This window comes from Xiphophorus hellerii, chromosome 3, assembly GCF_003331165.1.
Source record: "Xiphophorus hellerii strain 12219 chromosome 3, Xiphophorus_hellerii-4.1, whole genome shotgun sequence".
NCBI classification, from domain to species: domain Eukaryota; kingdom Metazoa; phylum Chordata; class Actinopteri; order Cyprinodontiformes; family Poeciliidae; genus Xiphophorus; species Xiphophorus hellerii.
The window spans coordinates 8,762,063-8,787,408 of NC_045674.1; the positions used below are offsets into that span (position 1 = coordinate 8,762,063).

At 36.2% G+C, this 25,346-nt stretch overlaps 1 protein-coding gene across 1 annotated transcript in view; it reads left to right on the forward strand.

Annotated features, from left to right (window-relative positions):
• grik3 (glutamate ionotropic receptor kainate type subunit 3) overlaps positions 1–25,346 on the forward strand; it is a 120,164-nt gene that overhangs the window by 42,313 nt on the left and 52,505 nt on the right. The window contains exons 2-4 of the mRNA XM_032558977.1: positions 23,334–23,507; positions 24,778–25,035; positions 25,150–25,331. Coding sequence (XP_032414868.1) covers positions 23,334–23,507; positions 24,778–25,035; positions 25,150–25,331 — 614 coding nt within the window. The remainder of the gene's footprint in view (positions 1–23,333; positions 23,508–24,777; positions 25,036–25,149; positions 25,332–25,346) is intronic.

Below are 25,346 nucleotides of genomic sequence, written 5' to 3' on the forward strand. Positions count from 1 at the left end.
AAAACAACAGATATTATGTACCACCAGAAGTTTCATCAGTCAGAGGACCTACAGTCTTCAGTAATCTATATGTTACTGCTGCTGACATCTTTTGTATAGAGGAAGGCAAATACAAGCAAGCTTAACCTTGGTTTGACTTGTTGACTTGCTATTCTTTTTGAGGACTGTCAAAATTTGATGTAGTGTTTTAGATGCTCACTATCCAACTGTCGCTCCTATATTGAGAGCTGTCTGGGGATGTCAAAGCAGAGTGCAGAGCAGGTCACATGTCAGAGACAAACATGCCATTGCAGCAGTAATACAGTCACTTTTTTCCAAGAAGCATTCTTTTAACGAGTGAAAAACACATGTAGGGGAGATTCCCAACGAAGAAAATAATGTGCATGGCCACAAAAAAGACTGGTTTTGTGAAACATGGCTTTAAGCAGATATGGAATACTGAAAGAATCAAACAACATCTATTTAAATGGTGGTTGCTATTACAATTCTCACTATTACATTTATTCCAGGTCTCTCCTGTGGCTGAAATAAAGTTGCAGACAGTTTGCTGACGGTAATTATTTTGTGATGAGTTTAATCTGGTACTCCAATACTGATCATTTAAAATTCTCTTGTAGGGGAGACTCCACACAAGAGATCGTCTGTAGACTCTCATTGCACTGCCAACACCATACATTCCCCTTGGAAAATTGTGTTAATGAGCAAGTTTGAAATTCTCAGTTCTAAAAGTAACTTCAATAAATCAGATCCAAAGGTTAGTACTAGTCTCCTTTGAGCCTGTTTGTCCCTTTTCTGAATCAGCAAAAATATGATTCAGATTCATCAAGTGATGATTAGACTTAGACTTAGACTTAGACTGACTTTATTGTCATTTTGCATGCACAGGGTGTATACAGAACGAAATTTCGTTGCATACGGCTCAGGACATGATTGTTGAGATCATCACTTCCAATGATCCCAACAAAAACTTTGGTGTCTTTAACTTTATTTAGCAAAAATCTAATTTTTGTGCCAACCAAAAAATTAAACAATACTAAGAGTAGGCCACAACCTAACAGCCTTCAGTTCTTAAATAATTTTTAACAGCAATATGCATGCAAATTTGAAAACTTTACATTTATTGCACATGCATTAGCTGCATTTAACTGAAAGTTAAAATAAATGAAACATCTTTCTGTGGAGATATGTAAATACATGCTTACATGGCAGCTCTTATCTATTGCTTGTCATAACTAATCAATAAATTTTGTGAAGCTAAATAAATTATATTTACACTTTAATTTAGGAACTCTGCCATTTATAATAAAGACTTTATAATACTAGCCTTTATTATAAAGTTAGTATTCTGCTTACAGTGTTATAGTTTATAGACCAAGTACAGATGGTTTAAAATTTCTGGTTCTGTTTTCAAGACTAACACAGGATAACTATATACCTGCTCTATGAGATTTTCAAAAGGTGCACACATCTTGTGTTCTTTGAACAACAGAGTGTTGAATGATTGCTAGTGAGTCCACACGATTCTGCTTTAGCAGAATGCCATGTACATGCCAAGGATCAAAGCAAACTGTTTTTACAGTTTGCTTTGCAGCATGTGTGACTATCAAACACTGGGAGAGTGAGAGAGAAGCTACCTGAAAATAAAACAAGCTGCATGGTGGAGAACTTGCTATTAGAGCTCCTCTACGAGTTTTTCTCAAGAGTTTTCTTGGGCATTTGTTAAATTCTGTTTTTAGTAACTTTGAAAGCGATGATAATTGAAGGCCATTCTAAGCTACATGTTGATATGTTTTCATTTAGTTTATCAAGTCATTGAACACTGATTATGTAGATTGGTCTTTTAGATACTATGTGTCAAACTCAAGGCCTGCTAGCCAAATCCAGCCATAACTATTTATGGGACTCATAAATAATTATAATTGTTCAGGGTCAGGTGGGATAATAGGTATTTTAGGAATCAAATCAGGTTTTCTTTGTATCAAGCCAAATTACATCAACGTGAAAAGATGTTCAAAATTTTAAGAAGTACTCATCAAATGCAGAGATGGCTATTTATTAATTCTTTTTTTAAAATGTGTAGCTCTATCAGTACATTCTGCCACAACTGGCCTTCTGATCTTTATGTGGCCCAAAATGAAAATGAGCCTGACACCCCTGCTTTAGATAAACAAGTTGCTCTTAATTTTTGTGATTTAATAGTCATCAACAGACTACAGTGTACTGAAAAAGTTAGCTGCAGCCACATTAAATTAATTTCCTTAGTAGGTCAGAATAAATACAGGACTACTAGAGGTAAACTATACAACATAGTTTCCTTATTTAAATATCAAATCAAGCTGCTCTTTTCCTGTTTTTTTGTGTATTTAATGGAAGAAAATTAAACAACATATCTGTATTGCCTCGGGACTTTATCAGTTGTGCAATAAAACACACACTTAATGGGTTTGTTTAAAATGGCCTAATGGTGTTCTTGGTCTCTGTCCAAAATACCCAGAAAGGCAATGCAGGAATAATTTAGACATTTAACTCTAAGCCGTATGTTTTTGTCAAGGGCACTAGTCTAATTAGAAATATTCCCCAGTGCTACCAAATAACTCTTGTTTTTTGCTATTTGACTTTTTGACTCAGAAATGTTTTCTTTGATTTTGACTTCACTGCTCTTGGTGGTGCAAGGGGTTCTTGGCACTATGAACACAGCTGAGCGAGGAGACTCTCTACACCTGTCAGAGCTGACCAGATCAGGTAATGAGGATAGTCCCTCAGGATGTTAACGAAGCCATTAAGCGCTCAAGTGTGAAACTGCTAAGAAGTCGTTGTGTTAAACTGCGGTGGCCAAATTAAAATTCCCTGCACATGGCACTGAAATGTAAATATCCAGCCTTCGCAAGGATGAGCTGGCCTCCTTTTCCGTGCCCCTAATCGGCTTTGAAAAGACGGTGCAAAGTGCTGGGGAATAATGCTTGTGTGCTGAGATAAAACAGGCACTCTTTATTATAAAGCTACAATAGGCATGCCATGTTTAAAGAAAAAAAGAGCTTTGTGCATTTTGTTCCTTACACTGAGTAGAAATGGCTCTAATTCAGGAGATAAATGCAAAAGTTTTTTCTCACAGTATCTCATGGCTTATCATTTTGTTTTGTCTCATCAGAGCCAGAGAGACACTGATGTGCCTGGTATCTGCTAAATTTTTTTAACAAGAATGTTTTGAAGTAAAACCATCAAAGAAACAATGCTTTTGCCATTCAGAGCTACAGCTTTTTCTTTAGCAGTTTCACGAAACTAAACAATCATTCTTTTTTGAATTTTACAAAAGAGATGAAAAAGTATTAAACACAACTTTTTCCAAAGTAAATATATTTCTAATATATTTTACTAACAGCCAATGAAATACACACAAACAAAGACATAAAACTGCATTATTCTTAACGGGGAATAGATTAATATGTTTCTATGAAACTAAATGAGAGTCCTTTTCTAATACCCTAAATATAAATTTTCATAAGTGCAGACTTTGGCTCCCAACCATCATTTAATGTTGCTTGGTTGACTGGTCCTTCACATTCCTTGCTCCTTGCTCTTTGCTAATCCTCTTGACTACATGGTCCTCTACACATGTTCTGAGGGGGAATAATCTCCCTCCAAGCGCCACCAAAAACGTTGAAGAACATGGATACAATGTTGGTGCCTTAGGCTTTCAGTCCAGATGTTTTAAGATCGGTCTTGCTCAAGGAGTTGCACACATTTGTGTCCGTTGCAAAGTTATTTTTAATTTCAACCTCTTTTGTCCCAGAAACTAGTCAGAGGTGCCCCATATGACCTGACCAATGTGTTCTCCCCTCATTTGTCTACATTAACTTTGCATGTGTGGTCCATCCAATAATAAGTGGGGCAAGGTTTATTTTTAGCAGCACCTGCAAGGACTTTGACAAAAAAGGTTAATTCTGTCTTGTCCTCAATCAACATTTTAATCCCATTGTTCTGTCATGGGCCATAAACCTAAGTTTTAAAATTTGAGTTCATTAAAAAAAATTTGACATCTCTTTGTCAGTATTTGGGATGCATCCAAACTGCATGCAGTTTTTTCTGCCTCATGGCTGAAAATGTTACAAAGCCTGCCAGAGATGTTTATTGTTTTTTAGCAAAGTAGAGCAAGAGATCATAAAACACGCTTAACATCCAATTTCCATTACGCCTCTGGCAAAAGACACTAATTTCTGAGGGTGGGTGACCATAATAGCACTGTCAAAGGCTTAAATGTGTTGCTGAAAATCGTGTTCTAATTATGTAAAACATTAAAGCAACTAAGTGGCTGTCAAAACCACACAGTGGTATTGTGGCCTGAACTAAACAATACCCTTCCATTTTATCTTGGACTCTTAAGAAACATGTAATGATAGACCAAGGCCTCGCTAATAATTTCAGCCCGGATAGTAAAATCAATGTGCTAAATATAACTATTAAACTGTTTGCCACATAAACTCCAATGGATTCCACAAATTTCTATCCTTTCTTTATTCCGGTGGTTAGCTTTTGTTTTTCCAATAAAGTCATGATATAATAAACTGTGATGTAATGGTAAACATTATAGACTATTGATCAGCTCCTACGTAATAAATGTAGTCCTCTCAGATTCATTTTGGACTATTGTTTATAAAAATTATTTTATTGTGAGTTAGATATCATGGGTTTTGGAACAGAGTTAATTTACTTTTCCACTGTGTAGAAAAAAAAATATGTATATAATATTTTGAAACCAATGCTTAGTATGTAATTACCAAAAGTAACTGAAGTATGCAGCCAGAAGAAATAAAAAGAGTGGAATAGTTTAGATTAAAGCATTTTTTGTTGTAAGAATGATCCAGTCAGAATCCAGATCTAACCTCAATTGAGAATCTGATACATAACCTGAAAATTGATTCAAATGCAATCTGAGTGATACTGAACCGTTTTGGGAAGACATTTTACATTTTTTCGCTTTTTACATGGTGTGATGCTACTGTGAAGATGCTTGACAATAATTTCTCTATTTTTCTGAGTACAAAACCCACTTACTAACACACTTGAGTAGATCACTTATTTAAAGCAACCTGCTTAAGTGTGTGAGCACATCGCTTTAAATAAGCAATCTACTTGGGTGTATGAGTAGATCACTTATTTAAAGAACAACAGGCTTTGAAAATGCATGAATTTTTGGGATTCTACTGGTGCACAAGCTGTGCTTACAGATCTGTGAAGGAACAATGCAGCTGTCCTGTATGATGGCTGCTTTCTGCTCTGTGAAGATTTTTACATGTTCATGCTTATAAATGTATTTTCTTTTCTTGAAATCTAACACAAATACAAGGTTGCTGTTGGTAAAGAAGACTTGTTACATTTTAATCATAAAACACTTTTACTAATCCAGTCATAATCAGTCTTCAGTAAACTTTTTTACATGTTGCTGTAAAATAATATCGCATATTTTACTGTGATAGTCATTTTTCTCTATCTGATACCCATTGTGAACATTTACGTTGAATATAAAGGTGGATATACTACACATGTAGAACAAGAAACTATCTTTACTCTGCTACTTAGCAAAGAATTACCATTTAAAAGTGAACAAGTCCAAGGTTACATCCAGTCTCTGTGCATTAATGTTTTAAGACTTTTCACAGTTGCATAAATACTGCTGACATTACAGGGATGTGCTAAAAAGAGAGGATATGCATGGCCAACGGCAAAATAAGTGTGAGGCTTTATAGTTGGATTGTGTGCTAAATTGTGTCTTTGGGGACAATATCATGTTACAGAAAGGTTAAAATGTTATTTTAAAAGGCACATTTAGAATTGTACTTCTGCTTATATCTCAATGTAGTTATCTTAATTGTAATGATCAAAATAGAGCAATATGAAAAAAGATACAAAAGAAAAAAGCCAGCACAATTCAGTTCATAATTCAATCAAAAATGGTCTAATAGTGATGATGTCACATTTGGAGCACCAAGCTTGGCAAATCATTGCATAAAATTACATCCAGCTAGGAGTAACAATAAAGTCTCCAGTCTAAATGTGAGTTCATGAAATGAATCTTTCTATGATCATTTATCGAGTGAGAAAGAAGTCAGGACAAACTTTGTTTGAGCAGTAAGCTTGGAGATCTAACAAACTGGCACCCTGTGGTGGGATTTAACATTGCTGTTAACCTAAAGCAGCTTGTCAAAAAAACTATAAACTATAAGCAAACAACAGTTACAGTTATCTGTTCCAGCTGCTGTTCCTAACTCACCTATTCTTTATCAATCCTTTTTCTGTCTTCCCAGTGATGCTGGCATTTAACCCCTTCGCTGTCACTTCCAAAACACTTACAAATCACTTATGTTCCATGCGGACATCAGTGTTCTTATGATAGTTATAAGGTTAAAAGAAATTTATTTACCAGCTCTGAAACACAATGAAAATACTTATGATCTCTCTGTAATTCATACTTCACTTGTTTTTTATTAAACTTGTTTCCTAAACACCCACACACGTAGGCAAAGACACACACACATACAGATATTATAAGAAGGTACATCTTCCAATCCTTTTTTTTTTCATGCACAGTGTGGAGCTTTTTTGTGCTTTTGGCCTGCTTTGAGTCCCACTGAGATAAAATGCCAAGGCTGCAGGTCTGCATATTCCTCCCAACACATGTGGACAAAGAAAGGTGACTGCAGATGAGGAGATGGATGGGGTAAGGGATGGTGGCAGACACAGGTAGCTTGGCAGATCTCAGAGCCACTGCCCACCTGGCGTTACTTACTATTGTCTCATCCCCAGTTTTCCTGGCAAAGCCTTTGATTGAACTGGCACTGAGACAGGGATTTGGCAAAGGGAGTGTTTTACCTCCATGACAACAATAGGCCTACAGAACTGGGAGGTGGTTGTTTGTGTCATGCATTGTGCAGCAGTATTGTGTAATGTAGATTTACTGTGCATTGTTTTAGCTTTCTGGAAACGGATTTGTGATTTGCCAGCTGTCAATCAATTCTGTGTACTCTGCTGTTATCCTCACACAGTATATAGCAGATTCTCTCAACTGAAAGATCAGATTAACAATTGTTTAAACTTGTAGGGAGAGAAGGACATTCCCATTATTTATACTTTAAGTGAAAAAATTTTATTTTTATTGCAAGCACGCCCCTACCTCTAATCATGGCCAGGGTGCCCTGCATGGTGCGAAGCATAGGCCCCCGCCCTGACAGATTATCCAGTGTGAATGTTTGGGAATGATAATGAGATCAAAATACCTCACTCACAGCTGGGAGGAGAGGGTAAAGACTGAAGAAGAGAAGGGAGTGAGAGAAAAGTTAGTGGGAGCGTGCAGAAGGAGAAGGTGAGCGATAGCTGCGATAAATTGCAGAAGCAGAACCACTTGAGCATAAAATTAGATTTTACAATTGTGTTGTTACCTGACAGTTCTCTGACAGTGGAGATATCACAACATTATAGGGCTGCATGAGTGGTACTAATCGTATCAAATAAATAGGAACCTTTAAGCTGTGATGGAGCTAAATGAGATTCAGTGAGACATTAAGTGCGATGTTGAAAGAAGTAATTAAAATAGCATATATTTTTATGAACTCAAATGCTAAAGTCTCCAAATAAATCTATAGTATAATATACAGTGTGAAAGCAAAGCGATATCTATTGTATCTGTCCCCATGGTCTATGGGTTAAAAAATGTCACTCATTGCTGATTTCATACGTTGAAGAGCTTTTACACTTTAGAAATGAGATTTTTAAGCTTTGTTACATACATTATTTGGAATTTTGCTACTGTTTTATGTCTTCTAGTGTATGCTATGAAAATACTCAGCATGTTGGATTGTTCAGGATAATACTTTGAAAATTACATGTGGATTGAGATTACTTAAACAGTGAGATTTGTTTTGTTTGGGATTCTACAAAAAACCTGATTGAGAAGAATCTTCCCTTTATTAGATGGTAAATGTGTATAAAGTAATACAATAAAACATACATTTTACTATTAGCACAGCACGTCAAAGTAAATAGTAATTCTACGTAACGGATGGCGATGAGGGATTAGAGGAAGCAATTATTTGTTGCTGGGGGTTACAATAGTAAGTTAAATGCATCATTATGACAACAATGAGGACTGAGTGAATCAGTCTGAATGACAAATGGAAGCTCTAAGTCGAGTCAGCTTACAAGAGAGACAGTGTAAGGAAGACACGTCGGAAAGCAGGCTTTATCTGTAGTTTTCTGAAAAGGAAAAAGAGCTTCTTAGTATAAATCCTTCACAATGAACAAATGCACGAAAGGTTTAAAACCTTTAGAGAACTATTTTGTCCTATTGTTTATTGCTTGATATTGAAAAGCGATAGAGTCTTCATCAAACTAGTGCCAATATTAGAAATTAGTTCCACCTGACACTGCGGATCCTCAGCCTTCTGAACAATAAATTGAACTGATAGTGATTTAATAAAAGTTTTGGAAAATATTTTCTGTTTTATTCAATTCAGTGGTCTGTGATCATTGTGTTTGCTATGAGGGCTCTAAAATGATTATTTCTGGAAGCAATGATCTCACTGTATGAGAAAAGCTTAAAACCTTTTTTTAAGTTCTGCTTTTCAGGTTTGATATCTGAATTTATGTATCTGAAGATATTGATATTTTCCAATGCAGAACAAATTTCATTCCGTATTATTTTTAGTTCTCCGGTTGCAAAATCTAACATAAGTAACCCAGGCAAGAACAGTCAGAAAGTTGTTTATATTTACAAGATGGTTGATAAAATAATGAGGATCGGGATGATCTTTGCAAATCTATGTTCACTTTTCATCAGCTGCAGAGCTGCTAACTCTGGACTACAAACTGTAGGTGGGCAGAGAGATGGCAAAATGGTATAAGGGTAACAAAATTAAACAACAAAATTACTTGCATATTGTGTAATTTAATAGCATTTTCATCACAAACAGTGTTTAATCATGTACACATGTCAGAGATTGAGGGAAATCATACCTAACATTTCTATAAAATGGATGATTAGCATTATTAAACAAAGTTGGAACATATGAATGTGAAATATTAAGGCAGTTTTTAAACTACAATAGTCATCAGCACCATAAGCATTTGTAACTATAACAGCAGTAAAAGTGTTCATACCTTTACAACAAATGCAAACATTTCTAGATCCTGCATGTCCCAGTAAGCCTGTCAGTCGGCATGCATTGTGTGCTAATCTGTAGAGCACAATGTTGCAAACTGTGTCCTTAGTAATTACTATTGTACAACTGTATTGACACACATTTTAAGGTTGTAAACATTTGCACTAAATACCAACAGCTATCTTATACTATCTCTCAACTTTAGCATATTTCCACAAATATAATGTTCACTGAGGAGAAGACTATTGTAAAAAGAGCTGCAGGTAACATTAAATCTTCAATGAGCTCACTCCTCTGAGAAATGCATCCAAGACATCTCCTTATGTGTACATCATGATATTACTGTGAATATTTTAGAATTTAAATGGGCTATAATTACAGTTACATAGTATTATCAACCAAAATGTGACCTGCTACTGCACAGTATCATATTGTGTGGATCCATGACTTCAGTCCAATATCTGTTCTTAAATTCACATCAGCATCATGTCCAGTGCTGATGCTAAATTAGATAACTCCCATCTCTTTATACATGTCCGAAAAAATTTAAATATAAAATTAGTACTTCTTATATGTATTCTCCGATGAATTCAGATGTTAAATTTTCTGCTTTTTGTATCCATTAATTATCTCTGCCTAAACAAACATCACACTCACATTTAGTCTGTGAGAACACAGAACAATAAAACATCCTCCCAAAAAAACCCTCTCCTGTTTAGCAAACCTTTTGTAGTATATTTTAAAGCCCACATCTAAAACAATCAGTTGTTTGATCAGATAAGAGCCAGACAGTTCATCATTTCCCAAGGTAATGCAGTAAATACAGAGTGGTGGCAGCTTCAGGTTCTCAAAACTGCAATTAGTTGTGAACAACTGGATGATGTGGAACTACTCCCATCTTGGTTTGAATGACAACACAGAAGTTAGACAGAAATATAGTACCTAGAAAGCATGGCGAAAAAAAGTGTTTTCCCCTTTGTGGTTTGTGGTCTTTTTGTTTGTAAAAAGTATGTAAATGTTTAAGATCATCAAACAAATTAAAATATGAAACGAAAATAACAGAAAACACTAAATCCAGTGTATATATGAAGGTATTTATAATGGAGATTCAGAATTCACCAGAACCTATTAATCATAAAATATGGTTGAGATATGCACATCTGTTGTGCTAATGTGCACTAAAATATTTTGTGTTGCGTTGCTTGAGCAATCTTCAAAAGTATCAATTTTTTTCCAAGTAGTTTAAGTGGCTCGGTCCATTGATGTTATGTATCAACTATTCACAACTATTCAGCTTATACTATAGGAAAAGTAATCAAAACTAAATTTTGCCTTTGCGTTGTAGCAAAAAATTTTGTCTGTCGGAAGTGGGCATGACCAGTGTAAAAGTGATGCAGACTCATCACTTTTACCACATTGCTTTATCAATTTTTTTCCTGCATTTTCAATTTTTTCCAACTAACACTTTTTATCAGACGGCTGCACAGTGGCAAAGTTGGTAGCACTGTTGCCTTGCAGCAAGCAGCTCCTGGGTCGAATCCTGCCCCCGGGGTCTTTCTGCATGGAGTTTGCATGTCTTCGGGTAGTCTGGCTTCCTCACACAGTCCAAAAACATGATGTCAGGCTGATGGGTCTCTTCTCCTTAGGTGTGGGTATGTGCGTGCATGCTTGTTTTTCCTATCTCATCTCTCTGTGTTTCCTGCGATGGACTGACGACCTGTTCAGGGTTTACCCCAGCACCTCTTACAACCTCACTAGGGATAAGCATGTAAAGATAATGAATAGATGAACCTTTTATCAGAGGAGAAGAATAATGAACAAGAATAAAGAATCCGTACAATTACAATAGCTGGAGCTATTGGGAGCAGGTGAAGAGTCATGCTTTGCATGACTTGTTTGCTCTCTTCCACAGTCTTGGAGCCCTAAAAATAAATAACCAATTATTTCGTACTAGTCAATAAACTGTAATACAGTAACAAAATGTATTCTGCTATTATAATGAATCACATTTTTGTAGTGAAAGTGATAGTGAATTATGAGATCGAATTATATCTTATAATTCAAAAGCTTTTTTGATGATGCTAAGGTCTAATGTTTATTTGTTTAGAATGTTAATCAATGAACATATTTGTATATTAGGTCACCTGCTAATCTATACTTCACCAATGCCTTTCATTGATAAGGCTTATATGATAACTCACAAGTAAAGAGGTGTAAACAACATGTGCTGATCACCTCTCCTCATTCTAAAGACAATTTAAAGTCTTTCATTCATTTAAACTGAATTTGTTCAGACTCCAAGAAGTAACCAGAGCCACAGGGTGAGGGAGGAGGGAACATGAACAGATATACCACAGCTAAGATCAAACTCTGAACTGTCTTGCTGTGAGGTGACTTTGCTAACTAATGAGCCAGCTTGCTGCCAGACACCATTAATTAACCAGCAACCTTAATTTCCTCTCATGATACTCATCATTGATTAAATGAAACAGATTCTTGGCCTGATTTTCTTTGTCTGGTATAAAATACAACACTGGCTAAGTCTAGCACTAGCTCTCAGTATTTTATAAATGTTGGTCCCTAGTGTTGTGTTGTTACCCATAATTACGAATGAACGCATTCTTTCCAAAATTGGCTGTGTTTCCAAATGTTCATGGTGATTTGTGTATGCGCTTTGTGCTGGTCATTGTTTGCTGCCATCATTGTGTTGTTGCACATCCAGGGAGACGGGAAGCTATTCAGAAGGAGATTGGTAATCCCACCAGTGAGAAGAATTACAAAAGAGCAACACTCAGAAATGCAGTGGGCGAGTACACATGCATCCAAGAGCATAATGAGTGAGTTATATTGTTTGGGCTGCTGAATTGGTTCGTCTGGAAGCAAGGAATTTGTTCTAACAGGCTGTATGCATGGGGCAATGAATGAAAACCTCAGATTCTATTTATTTATCTAACTTTTTTCTCAGCTTAGACCAGATTGAAGTTGCATGGTGCTTATCTGACTTGAATTGAATCCATAATACTTCGCACAAGAATATGTATTTTCAGTGTGCATAAAATGCATTGTCCATTTTTCCTTAAACAAAAATTAGTTCTGAAAATTGAGGATTGGTCAGATTCAGAATGATGAATTATTTTTATTTTAAGTATCTATCCATAAATAATGGATTTTAGCTCTTGATAAGAACAAAAACTTCACATGGATTTCATTCTACTAAAGTGGGCCCAAGTTAAACACCTCCTTTTGAAACCTGTCTAAAAATAGCTGGCAGTATCTGCAGATACAGTATGGCCAGATTCCTACTGGCAAGAAAATTATAGAAAAGGTCATTGATCTTGCCTCACCCCAGCACAAATTTCATGTTGGACAAGGGCAGGGGCACTGCCATTTTTTTGCTACCTCAGTAGCAAAAAAGTTCAGCTAGCAAATTCGACCTTTCCTTCAGTTTGAAATTGTGGTTGCTACATTTATATTGAGTGTGCATCTTGTTTGACAGAAGGAATAAAAAAAGGGGGAAAAACTCCACTGTGATTTTTATAGCAAGAACATGCTGGGAATATTTTAGGTGAATGTTAAAGGTTTCTCTATGCTCCAGGTGATGAATCCTAATGTAAAAGATCTTTGGTTGAAACACAGAGAACATTAGAAGCATCATACTAAGGGCAAGGAGCAATAGGCCTGGACTGCTATTCAGTGTCTCACAGTCCTTTTTTTATTCATTTATAGACTGCACATTTTATTTCTAATTCTTAGTCACTAAGGTTGCAGGAAGAGAGGTGAGGCAAAGTATCCAAGAAGATTTAGGTCTACTGCGAAATGTCCAAAGTCATTGAAGATTTGGAGCCTCATGTGATCTGCTGGTATTGGTCAACTGTGTTTTCTGAATACAATTTTAGAGCGCTTCATACTTCCAGCTGCTAACACATTTTATGCAAATGTCATGCTTTTTGTTGATTTCTTTTTTTCCAGCAGGTTGTGGAGTGTGCCTGTAGTACCAAAAGTACTTATACTTGCTTTAATGATTATGGTATCACTGTGCTTGATTAACTTAAACCCCATAGAAAATCAATGGAGCATTGTCAAGAGATCCAACCATGGAGAAGAGCTGAGGCTATTATTAAATCAACCTAAATACCTCCATGCCATGCTGCATTGGTGTTTGATTAATGCAAAAGGAGCCCAAGCCAAAAATTGAATGCATTCACTGTCATAGTACAAGGACATATTTTTTTTATAAAGGGTTGACTTTAAGATTCTTTTTTTTTACTCGTGTGATTTTATAATTCTCAGACAACCTGAATTTGAAGTTCAGTAATTGGATTAGAGACACTGATGTCATTTTGTCTTATTTCATTGATTTTAATGCAGTTTTCCTACCACATAGGATCACATTCCTAAAGTTTTATATTCCAGTGGTATCTTCATGATTCCAAACAAATTAACTAAGCTGTCTTACAGCCGCCTGCTGCTACGTAGCAGCAGAGGTTGGGGGTTCATGCCTAAGTGTAAGCCTGTGTTGCTTGCGGGTACATGACATGTGAAGCTTCCATGCTGCTACATCAATTTTTGGGCGGGCATATACATTTAAAATGTGAAACCTCTAATTCTGACTCGACACAGCATGTCTCTGTCAGTTCCTTCAGGCCCAGCAGACCTCGCAGCACCCACTGGTTCTGTTTGAGATTAAAATTCAGCCTCATTTTTATTCATACCACAAGTTACTGAGGGCTTTCATTTTTACACAGACCACATGTTTTAATGTATAATTTATTCCCTCAAATAACAACCTGTTATCAACATTAAAGAGGGGCTTTAGTCACATATTTAATGTGACTATGGATCATTTAATTTAAAATGGTCTGTTTTAAAACTGCAATAATTGTATACTTATTATTTGTTCTATTACTAATATTTAATAAAACACACATACTGTGCATCTTTTTTTTATTTTAGCTGCTTTTTGGCAGTCAGTCTCATCTATTTTTAACCTTTTTCTTTTTTTCATGTGTATCTTGCTGCAAATTTTTAAATGTTATGTAAGTGTTCAAGCAAAGTTTTGACACCACTGATTCAGCTTTAATCTTTTAACACCTGGTGCAAGATATGGTAGCCATAAAATTAAATGTTTAAAACTTTGAATTCATTATTGAATGTCTTTATTTTTGTATTGAATGATTTTAACGTTTTTCTTCTATTCACCAACAACCTGCCCCTTTGTGAAAAAGAAATGGCATACCTTGTTAAACCATTAATTAACTGATTAACCACATTTTTGGAAACCCTATTTCAATTTAATAGGTCAAACTCAGGCCTGATTTCTGCCACATCTGTACAGTCAAGAAATTATTTTAATAAAACCTTTCTGAATACATGAAATGAGATAAAAGATTTCAGAAATCGTTTATCCTCATAAAGGAGGATAAAAATATTTCTATGATATTTGGGAATATCATAGAAATTCCCAAATAGATAAAAAACAAAGTCATAAAAAACAGATTAGTCTGAAAAAAGGCTGCAAAGCTATTTCCAAGGCTTTGGGAATCCCGAAAACCACAGTAAGAGCCGTTGTCCACAAATGGAGAAAACATGCAACGATGGAGAGCATTCCCAGGAGTAAAAGGTTCAGAAAACAATAACTCAGTATTGTATGGACAGGAAAAACGACAGTGAAACTTTTTGTAAGGTGTTTCTATTTAAGTCTATCACAAAGCTAACACATTACAGAAAAAGAACATTGTACCGAGAGGAAACATGAGGATGATTGCTTGATGGTCTATAATTACTGAAAAAGCAAACAAAAAAAAAACAATATGAAGGTTTTGATGTAGACGTAAATCTGTGTTTTCTCTCAAAACTGGGTCATCATTGGAAAGCTGGTTTTACGTTTCCTCAGGTTATCTTTGTATGACAGTCAGATTTGTTTATCCATCCATCCATCCTTGTCCCTAGTGGGGTCAGGAGGTGCTGGTGCATATCTCCAGCGAACGTTTCGGGCAAGAGGCGGGTTACACCCTTGACAGGTCACCACTCTGTCGCAGGGCATCACAGAGAAAGACAGCACAAACAGCCATACACACACACACTCACACCTAGGGAGAATTTAGAGAGACCAATTAACCTGACAGTCATGTTTTCGGAGGAAGCCGGACCCACGCATGTACAGGGAGAACATGCAAACGCCATGCAGAAAGACCCCAGGCTGGGAATCAAACCCAGGACCTTCTTGCTGCAAGGCAACAGTGCTAGATTTGTTTATATATCAAAAAATAAAATCAGAAAACAGTGGGCAAATACTTCCTCACCATCAGTGGTGGGAAGTAACGAAGTACAAGTACTTCGTTACTGTACTTAAGTACAATTTTCATGTATCTGTACTTTACTTAAGTAGATTTAATAATGGGTACTTTCTACTTTTACTCCACTACATTTTACAGTAAGTATCTGTACTTTCTACTTCACTACATTTCTACAAAAGTGTCGCGTTACTCGTTACATCCAAGTCGCACTGCTCTCTTTTTGTCCGTTAAAATATGAAGTTCAGGGACTTTAAGGTGGCGCCGTAAAATCCAAGCAATAACGTGACTTAGTGTCTGTTGTCACCCATCGCCTCCCCCTTTACTAGCACGCAGAGCTCCAGACATGCGCAGTGGTTTCCTCTGAGCGGGAGAAGATGTCTAACTAATTGATAATAGCTGCATAAATCATAAGATATGACGACATGTAAAACCAGCAGCGCTTCGCTTTCACAGACGGTGGGACTTTGTCCAACTTTTAGCGTCACTTGGAAGGAAAGCTTAAAGAAAGGTAAGATCTGTGGACGTGATGCTAGCAAAGCTAGCTGTACTGAGACACATGTTGCATCTGCGATGAAAAAAAGTTGTCACTCATGCGCTGAATTATTGTGTGGATTCAGGAACGATCCGATTCTTCTGGACGGATCTTTACTAAGGTTGATGGGACTGAAGCCTCACTGAGAGCCATTCTTTGTTCTTGTATACACTGCAATAGCTATATATAGCTATATATATATATATATATATATATATATATATATATATATATATATATATATATATACACACACACACACATTTATTTAATTGCCGAATAAGTAAAAGTTGAACGTATGAACACAGAGCATGCTCATTGATTGATTTTGTCTCCTGTCATGGTGGCAAACATGCAGTGGGAGGGAGGATGAAAACAGTCATGGTGCTCCTTCTGCTTGTTGCGCCGTTGGACAGTGTTCATAGTGTTGTTGTAATGTTACAATTACAACTGTAATTGTAACATAACAATTACAGTTAATTGCTATGTTTCATGGTTTAATGGTGCAGACAGTTGTGGTTTCCGACATGGGCAATATGGGCAACCGCCCAGGGCGTTATTTTTATAGGGATGGCAGGCGACCTCTGCGGATTGTAGCACAGCGATGAAAGCAAAACAGAATGAAATGAGTTGTAATTGATACTGGTTAAATATATTTCAGCTCTAAGTATTTATATCTAGGTGTTTTTATGGAAATGTGGATCTTTCAGATCAATCTGAGAACCAATTTTGATAGGTGCACTTCATTTTATTGTGTCATGTAGCGCAGGGCGCTGGTCTTGGTCTCGTGTTCAGTGGTCTTGACTACAACTCTGCTACGTGGCTCCTCGATTGCATGTCTTCCCCCCCACACCTTCGTTCCATCCCCTTTCAGTTGGATTTCTTTCTAAATAAATGTCACTAATGAAGTTCATGCTACGTTAGGACAGGAAATAAGATGTTTCCATCCCTGAAATTATGATGCATAGAATCACATATCTAAGTCTAAACTCTTACAGAGAATAAACACAATAAGAACATGTTTAATCTGTGACATTGTTTATTAAAATGGCACATTTATGATGTATTCAAATTAAATACTATCGGCACACTTAATGATATTAGCGATTAGGTTATGTATTCAGCAAGTACTTTTACTTTTAATACTTAAGTATTTTTAAAAGCCAGTACTTTTTTACTTTTACTTAAGTAAAATGTTAATGTGGTACTTTGACTTTTACTTGAGTACATTTTTGCCTGTGTATTTGTACTTTTACTTAAGTACATTTTTTGAGTACTTTCTCCACCACTGCTCACCATGCTAGAAATCTTTCACCTGAAGGCAAGAGACAAGTGTAGCATTCAATAGAGCAGATTTTTAAGAAGGGCAACAAATAAACAAATAAAGGACTCACCAAGTTATGAGGTGCATCACATTATTGATAGTGACAAATTTTCTTTCTATGCACAGTTTAAACTACTTAAACATGGCCTTATGTAGTAAATCACCTTAGTGGCAATGATGAAACCCAGTAGTGACACTCTGCCGAGGTGTACTAAGTTTAGGTGATCCATGCAGTTAAAGTTTTAATCATCTGCTATTCACGCATATCCTTATGTGGCTTTCAAACAGAGATGATCCACAAAGTCCTCAAAGGACAAATTATGGAAACAGCTGCAATTAGTGTCTGATTTATATATTGTGGTAAAACCTTAGAGACTAATTAAAGGCCTTTGTGCTCCTGTCTATTGGAGACATGCTAATTTAAAGCCTTTTGACTGTGATTCACGAGGAACAAAATCTGAAATTCATGCATCTCAATTCATGCACGCCCACTACGATAACGAACACTCAGCGTAGTTGTTTAAACGGGGCCTAGTAAACATCCAATCTCTGCATCATTAGACCAGAATCTCCTATGAGGCTAAAAGGAACAGCTTGTCCTTTATTTGATGGCGTTGCGGGAGGTCTACTGCATAAAGCCCTCCGTATTGTGCTTATGGCAGATATCTGGAGAAAGGCAGAGCAAATTATCTGCAGGATTTTCCTCCCAAGAAGCGGGATTCCTAGTGTTTATTAAATTTTTTAGAGTGCTTCTGAGCAATGCACATTTTATCCTCTTAACAGTCAAATTACTATATACTCCAGCAATTACTTAATGTACTCTAATGAGATTTCCCCATGAAATGGAAGGATTCATTTATTTTAATGTGACGCATTCCACTGGGCAGGTTTATGCATCACATCCCCTTTGCCATCCAGAGGAGGCTTTGAGTCATAAATAGTAAGATGAGCTTGGCTTCCAGGTTTACCATTTCCCCCACAGCAACTGAGGTATATGACTCTGTGATCCAGGCACACAGGATCTGATCAGGGGCATCAGCAGGTCACTGTCACCGTTCTGAAGCTTAGCTCTCTACAACCAGACATTTTCTGGGATTAGTAAAATAATACCATCCTGACAGGTAGTGTTAATATCATGGACCATGGAAGTGCAAAATCCACCACACAACTAAAACACAAAGATGATGCAGTGTTGCTTCTCACTGTAAAATAAACATTTTTAGATTTTTATAATCCTAAGGCATCTAACATGAATTACATTTGTACCCTGTTTTATACAACATAGACTGGTGTGAGATTCTCAGAGTAATAATGTTGAATAAAAATACCAAGTTTTCAAGATATGATACTGCTTAAAAAGCATGGTGCCGATAGCTTGAAAATTCATGTTATTAACTGCCAGAAATGTTTCCAAACATCCAAATTGATTAATAGAGAACAGCAGTAGCTTTTATCTGACAACTTACTAGCAATGTGCTGCAACAAGTTTTGGAAGGGACTTCTACTTATAAATTCAAATTACAGTAGATCAGCATAATTTATTAACAACTGTATGCAATGCAATGACTATACTTGGTACTTTATGTCAATAGGCAGAAGGTCATCTAAAAAGCACCACCCATAGGCGGCAGGTCTGTGTCTGGTGTATTTTTGGTTAGCATGTTTTTTCTTCATTGATAGGAAGTCAGGTTATCCAAACTGGTAAGCCGTATTAATAAAATAATAGTGAAATAATACATTAAATAACCACTAAACAATGTATTCATAAAATATATATAAAAAATTTAAATAAAACATACAGACAGCCCTAATAAACCTTTTAAAATTGTATTTAAATATACATTGCCATTTAAATTGCCATTTATATTATTTTTGTCGGATACTATTATACAATAAGCAAATAATCAAACCATAATAGTCTAAAAGCACAATAAGAAACTTAATCATGGCTAAACGTTCTGTACCATATCAGCCTGCAGGAGATGATTGAGGGATGAAGAGACCATGTCGCTGACGTGTGGTTCTTTAGGTTCTGACGGGTCTGCGTCTGTGTTCCTCTCTGATCCATTCTGTCTGGTATCACACTTAAGTGCCCTATGTTCATCCTCACTGACATTGTTCAGTCTGGGATTTGCCTCTTCCCTCTCACGTCTGTATCTTTAAGAGTTCTTGCTTCTAAGGACATGGTGAAGTATCGGATCGAGGACAAACAACCAATGAGAAGCAGGAGGCGGGTTTTAGCGCTGTCAATCACAATCTCGTGGCTGCTCATCCTCACCTCCTCTCCCCTCCGCTCTGTGCTATGCTGTAGCTAGTGCAGCCTGTTGTGAATACTCAGTTTAGTTGGCATAGATACCAATGATTTCAGATAAATGATTTTCCTGTAACAATAAGTTGTTTATCCACCATTAGCACATTTAGTAGTGAGTGAATGAAGTTGACTGACAGCACTAAGACCCTCCTCTTGGTTCTGATTGGTTGTTTTTAGTTGGAACAGTGCATTACGTTAGCCAGTTATAGTAGTTCAGGGAGGAGATGGAGGAGATTGATTGTTCTCACAAGTTATCTGTCTCATAACAAACTGTCACGACATGGTGACAATTTTAACAAATACGGAGAAAACATATTTTTTATTAAAGTTATATACTGCTGCTTGAATAAAATGCAACAATATAGCATTTTTGAGAAGTGTGAATTGCTACATGTATATTTTGCACATTGCCTATGTTGCTCGTGGGGACAGACAAGCAACAGTTATTTCAGTAATCTAAAACTAAGAAAAAATTTAAGCAACCTACTTGCATACTGTATGCAGACTGTTGCATGCAAAATTCATGAGCAGTAAATATTGTGCTAGTATTGAACCAAAGAAAGCAAGGCAGTTGCAAGCCTTTAAAATTATGCCGTTTTTTATGGGTCAAATAAACTCAAGAAATTGTAACAGTAGCTGCATGGGGTGGCCCAATCTAATTTTTTGTCATGGGGCCCAAGATTCCTGGCGGCGCCCCTGTGTATTATTCACTTATCTTGTGTTATGTTATACATAAACTGTGTGTACTTCCTTGAATACATCTCTCATACAGATGCAAAGCTGGAAAAGCTCTCAGATTTTCCAGTATTATTTATCACCACAATTAATTATGTTTTTATTAGCGTAGAATTTCAGAAAACCTCATAACCAATTTATGCTACTCTGTCTTCCCTTGTTCTCTTTCACTAAGCTCACCATGCTGCACCACTTTGTTTGAACACCTTAGCAGGCATACGAAACACTGGTTCCAAAATAGTATTTGTTGTAGCCTCCATTAATTTTTCAGGGCTTCAGAGAAGTAAAGGTGATGCTGAAGATTTTTAGTTGGTTGCTGTCTGAAACTTCACCATAGATCTCAAAATATATTCTAAACATATTCTCCTTCATCAGTATGTATGGTGATGCAGTTTCAGACTCCCACTGTAGAAAAGAATTGTTTCAAAAATCATATCGCACAGCAATGTAAAAATGGTAAAATAAATTAAAGGACAAATTGTTAGGACAAAGCTTTAACAGCACCAACTTCAAATCCGATCCGAACTTCAAATCAAGATCACTTGACGCAGCAGCTTTAAGTTATCCTAGGATGTTTCTCGTTTTAGTCTGTTACCTTTACATAAAGAGAATAAGTTTAAATTTTATTTTATGCTAGAATTTAATAAATTACTTTTTTTTTTTACAAACGCTTATTAGAGCTCCATTTATAGATTTTTGTGATAATCAGAATATTCAAAACTTCAATAAAAAATTATACAATTATACAAAATGTAGTTACACTCTAATAGATGCCACTTCTGTGTCGAAATTTTTATAACTTGGCTATCTTAAGGATTTCTCCCTATCATGTATGATATGGTTTCAATTATCTGTTACTCAATATTTGTTGATCATTAGCCACTTCCTTTTTTAATCTAATTGAGGCTTTTTCCATTTTCAAAGCTGGATTTTTTTATTATTTGGTGGTGTCCATAGATTACCACCAGCAACTTCAATTGAACCTTTTAAATCAGTTATTATTTTATAAAATTTGAATTCTCAGAGATGATATTCTTAATAGTCAAAGAAATAGGGGAACCAAAACTATAACTTCACTTTAGTTATACATATTTTTAAGCATTGAAATGTGGAAAGGTTTTGAAAGGTTGTGTCTGTGACTCAAATGATGAATAAAAGTAAACCTGATGACAGACATTCAGTCGCTGATAAAAGTGGAAATTGTCTTTCTTAACTTTGTTGACAGAAGAGGAGCGGAGACATTTTGGTTTCTGACAGAGGGGGATAATTTGATGAGAGTGGAGGTTGAGGAACGAATCTCTCTTCATAAACTGATGTTTCTGCAAACATCTTTTAAGAAGCTGTCTGAGCTGTCTTCTTAGTCTGTTGCCAAGCCACAGGGAGACTTTGTTGTCTTCCATTCGACAGAAGATGCTACATTCATAGTCTTGCCAATTAGCCATGAGTTGTGCTTCTTCACATATTTTAGTTTTAAACATCAGGCATCATGTTTGAATGTGTTGAATGTTTTTAGCTGTTTTCGCAGCAGTAGTAGTCTGGATGGTTACTTTGTGAATGAGTAAGAAATGTGCACCAGGTTAAAAAAAATTTTTCTGCTAACTCCACACATCCTGGTTTCAAATTGTTTAAATGTATACCTGAAGATCGGTGCTACAAAGCAGTTTATGCAAAAACCAACCACCACTGAGACAGATTTTTCCCCATACAGTTTCTGATGAACACAAAGAACACCTCACAAGAAGAGTAAAGTAAGACCACAACATGTACACATTCTTCTTTCCCCTTGTATATATGTGTATGAGATATAAAACAGGGAAAAAGAGCAATGTGTACATGTTCTTCATGTTCTTGCAGTTGTAAAGTACAGTATATAAATATACTGTCAGCACTTGAAGACTGAAGTCAAATTCACATTTTGGGGCCACGGTCTTCGAACTGCAAATGTAGGCTAATATTAACCTTTTAGATTGACCCTGATCTCTACTGAAAATTTGTGAACTAAAAACTGATTCTGTGCCAGGGAAACAGTTCAAATGAAGTCTGCTATTTTTGAGAAAAGGGTGGTCAAATGTCCAACTAAAATTCTGTCTGAACCTAGTTGATGGAGACAAAACATGCATGGTTTCTGCACAGCTTGCCAACCAACATTCATTTAAAAATCACTGAAGTGCATTTTATTATCAGTCTATCTATAAAAATCCTAAAATGATGGTATCTATTTCTAGCTGTCTTTGAGTGAGAAGTGGGCAGGCTGCCAGTGCATTGGGTAGCAAGACTATTTTTATTTAATATGTTTTAATGTTTTTATAGGTCCTTATTTTATGGATTAACTTGAGGAAACTTGATAAATGCTTGAAATATTAAAATAAAACAGGTTTTTCTCTCTCTCGCTACACTGTAGGGTGTAGAACTGAACTGATGGTCTAACACTCACTACTATCTGAAGCAACACTTTACTTTGATGTTGATATAGACATGTTTTGTAAGTTTTGAGCTGTAGTCTATGCCATCTTAAAAGGAAAAAAAAGGCATTTCTTTGAATTTTATGTAAAAGAACAGTGCTGAAGTCCAGTTATTTGCTCTACCAATGTGGCATTCAGGTGAAATGAAAGGATATCCTAATGGAGAGACAAGAGCTTAAGATATTCTGCTGGTTTGATGGAGTGGACATACAAGCACAAACACACACACCTACATACATGCTCCTTAAATCCATTACGGCCTCAGACTTCAAAGCTCATATTGGGTTTTTTTTTGTATTCCCTGAAAATGGAGAGGGTTCCTGAATGTTTGCAGAGTAAATTCAATACCTCATGTAATGTGCACTGCTGCCTTTACTGCTATTCCTACGTGTAAATGTCTCTCAATATTTTCCTGTCTGTGACTATCCAAAACTATGCCTGTATATCTTTTTTTCACCTCTCTTTATGTTTGAGAGCTGATCTCATGACCGCCTTGTGTGCTTTTGTCTTCTGTTTTTCAGGTGGGATTTTCGAACAAACAGACGGACCTGTTTCACTTGTTAGTGCAGAAGAACTTGCCTTTAAATTTGCTGTGAATAATATAAACAGAAACAGGACTTTGTTGCCAAACACAACACTAACATACGACATACAGAGGATTAATATCTACGACAGCTTTGAGGCATCAAGAAAAGGTAAGTGATGTTATTTATTGAAGGATTTGTTAATGACGGTCATTGCATTAACAAGCATTCAACTGTAAAATCTAACAAATAAATTTGGGAGCATTGCCTTATTTAAACAAGAAAACTTTCTCTTTATAATACAATGTAAAACTGGTAAAAAAATATATATATATATATATATATTCTAGTTTTAATGAGATTAAAAAAACTCATTATACCAAAATTTATCTCTCAATGAAACCAAAATATATTATTTTTTAAGTAAGAAAGGTCATAACAGTAAATAGCAAAACCTCTTGGGATTTTTAGATGTAGTCTTAAAGAAAGGGTGAGAGGAGAGAGAGTTATGGTGATCCCCTCTATGCCTTTTTTGCAAGTCGCAAGTAGTCAGAAGAGTGTAATCTTATATCTTGTTAAAATAAGAGACTTTGTTGTTAAAATAATTTATAAAACTCCTCTAGTTTCTACAGGAAACTTTCTTGTGAAAATGAGAATTGAATCTTGTTATGACAAGACACTTTATAGTTAAAATGAGAAAAAAATGACTTAAAAGAACTCATCTCGTTATAACGACAATGTATTCTTCTTTAATTAGAAAATTAATTGTTTTAATAAGAATAAGGACATAATGCACCTGAATTTATTTACCAGATCTGGCATCGAGTCGCTTCCCGTAAATCTTAATAAATAAGAATATAATTGAAATGTTGTTTATGTTGTGTACAGTATGCCTTTTAAGCTTGGCTGGAATGTGTTTGCATGTATTACTGCTCCCCCACCCCAACAAAAGTACTTTAGTAAAGAGGAGTTTGGACCATTGAGTAACAGTCTAGACCTTCCTCTCATCGTCCCAACTAACTTTCATCTGATGTCTCTTGTTCAGGACTGGCTTAAGACAAGCAATGTGACAGTTAACAATGACCCATTTTGGCTGACCATCATAACCTAGAGTGCAAATGGCCGTTTTCTGAACAACAATTGTTACCTTAATTTTGACTGCTTTGTTATGTCGTCATTTGTAAGTCATTTTTGATCAAAGCCCCTGACAAATGCATTAGCATCAACATAAACAACTGTTAAGTCAGTGGTTGTGTTTGTCTGGAAGTTTTTATTTCAACTCTAGTTTAGAGGAACAATATCAGAGCCCCCTACGTGCACAGTTTTTCTGAAATAAATAACTAACATTTGCATTTAAAATCTTGTATTAGAGTTTTCTTGTTCTAGGTGCTGCACAGCAAGCGTACACATTATCAAGCTCTCATCTCTTTCCTTCCATTAGCTTGTGACCAGCTGTCGTTAGGTGTGGTTGCAATATTTGGACCTTCACATAGCTCATCTTCAAATGCTGTGCAGTCCATCTGCAATGCACTGGAAGTGCCACACATCCAGGTGCGGTGGAAACATCACCCAATGGACAACAGGGACACTTTTTATGCCAATTTATACCCAGATTATTCATCATTAAGTTATGCCATTCTGGACCTCGTGCAGTATCTTAAATGGAAAACAGCCACTGTTGTATATGACGACAGCACAGGTGAGGAGACTACAAATAACTGCATATTTTTAAACAGAAATGTATGTGTGTAAAAAACTGCTATGCTCTAGTAACAGAAAAAGCTGTGCCTTTATTTGTGCTGTTTTCTGCAAGGTCTAATAAGGTTACAGGAGCTGATAATGGCCCCATCAAGGTATAACATTCGATTAAAGATCCGCCAGCTTCCTCTAGATACAGAGGATACAAGGCCTCTTCTTAAGGAAATGAAGAGAAGTCGGGAGTTCCGCATCATCTTTGACTGCAGTCACCACATGGCTGCACAAATTCTCAAACAGGTGAGTTCTAAACTC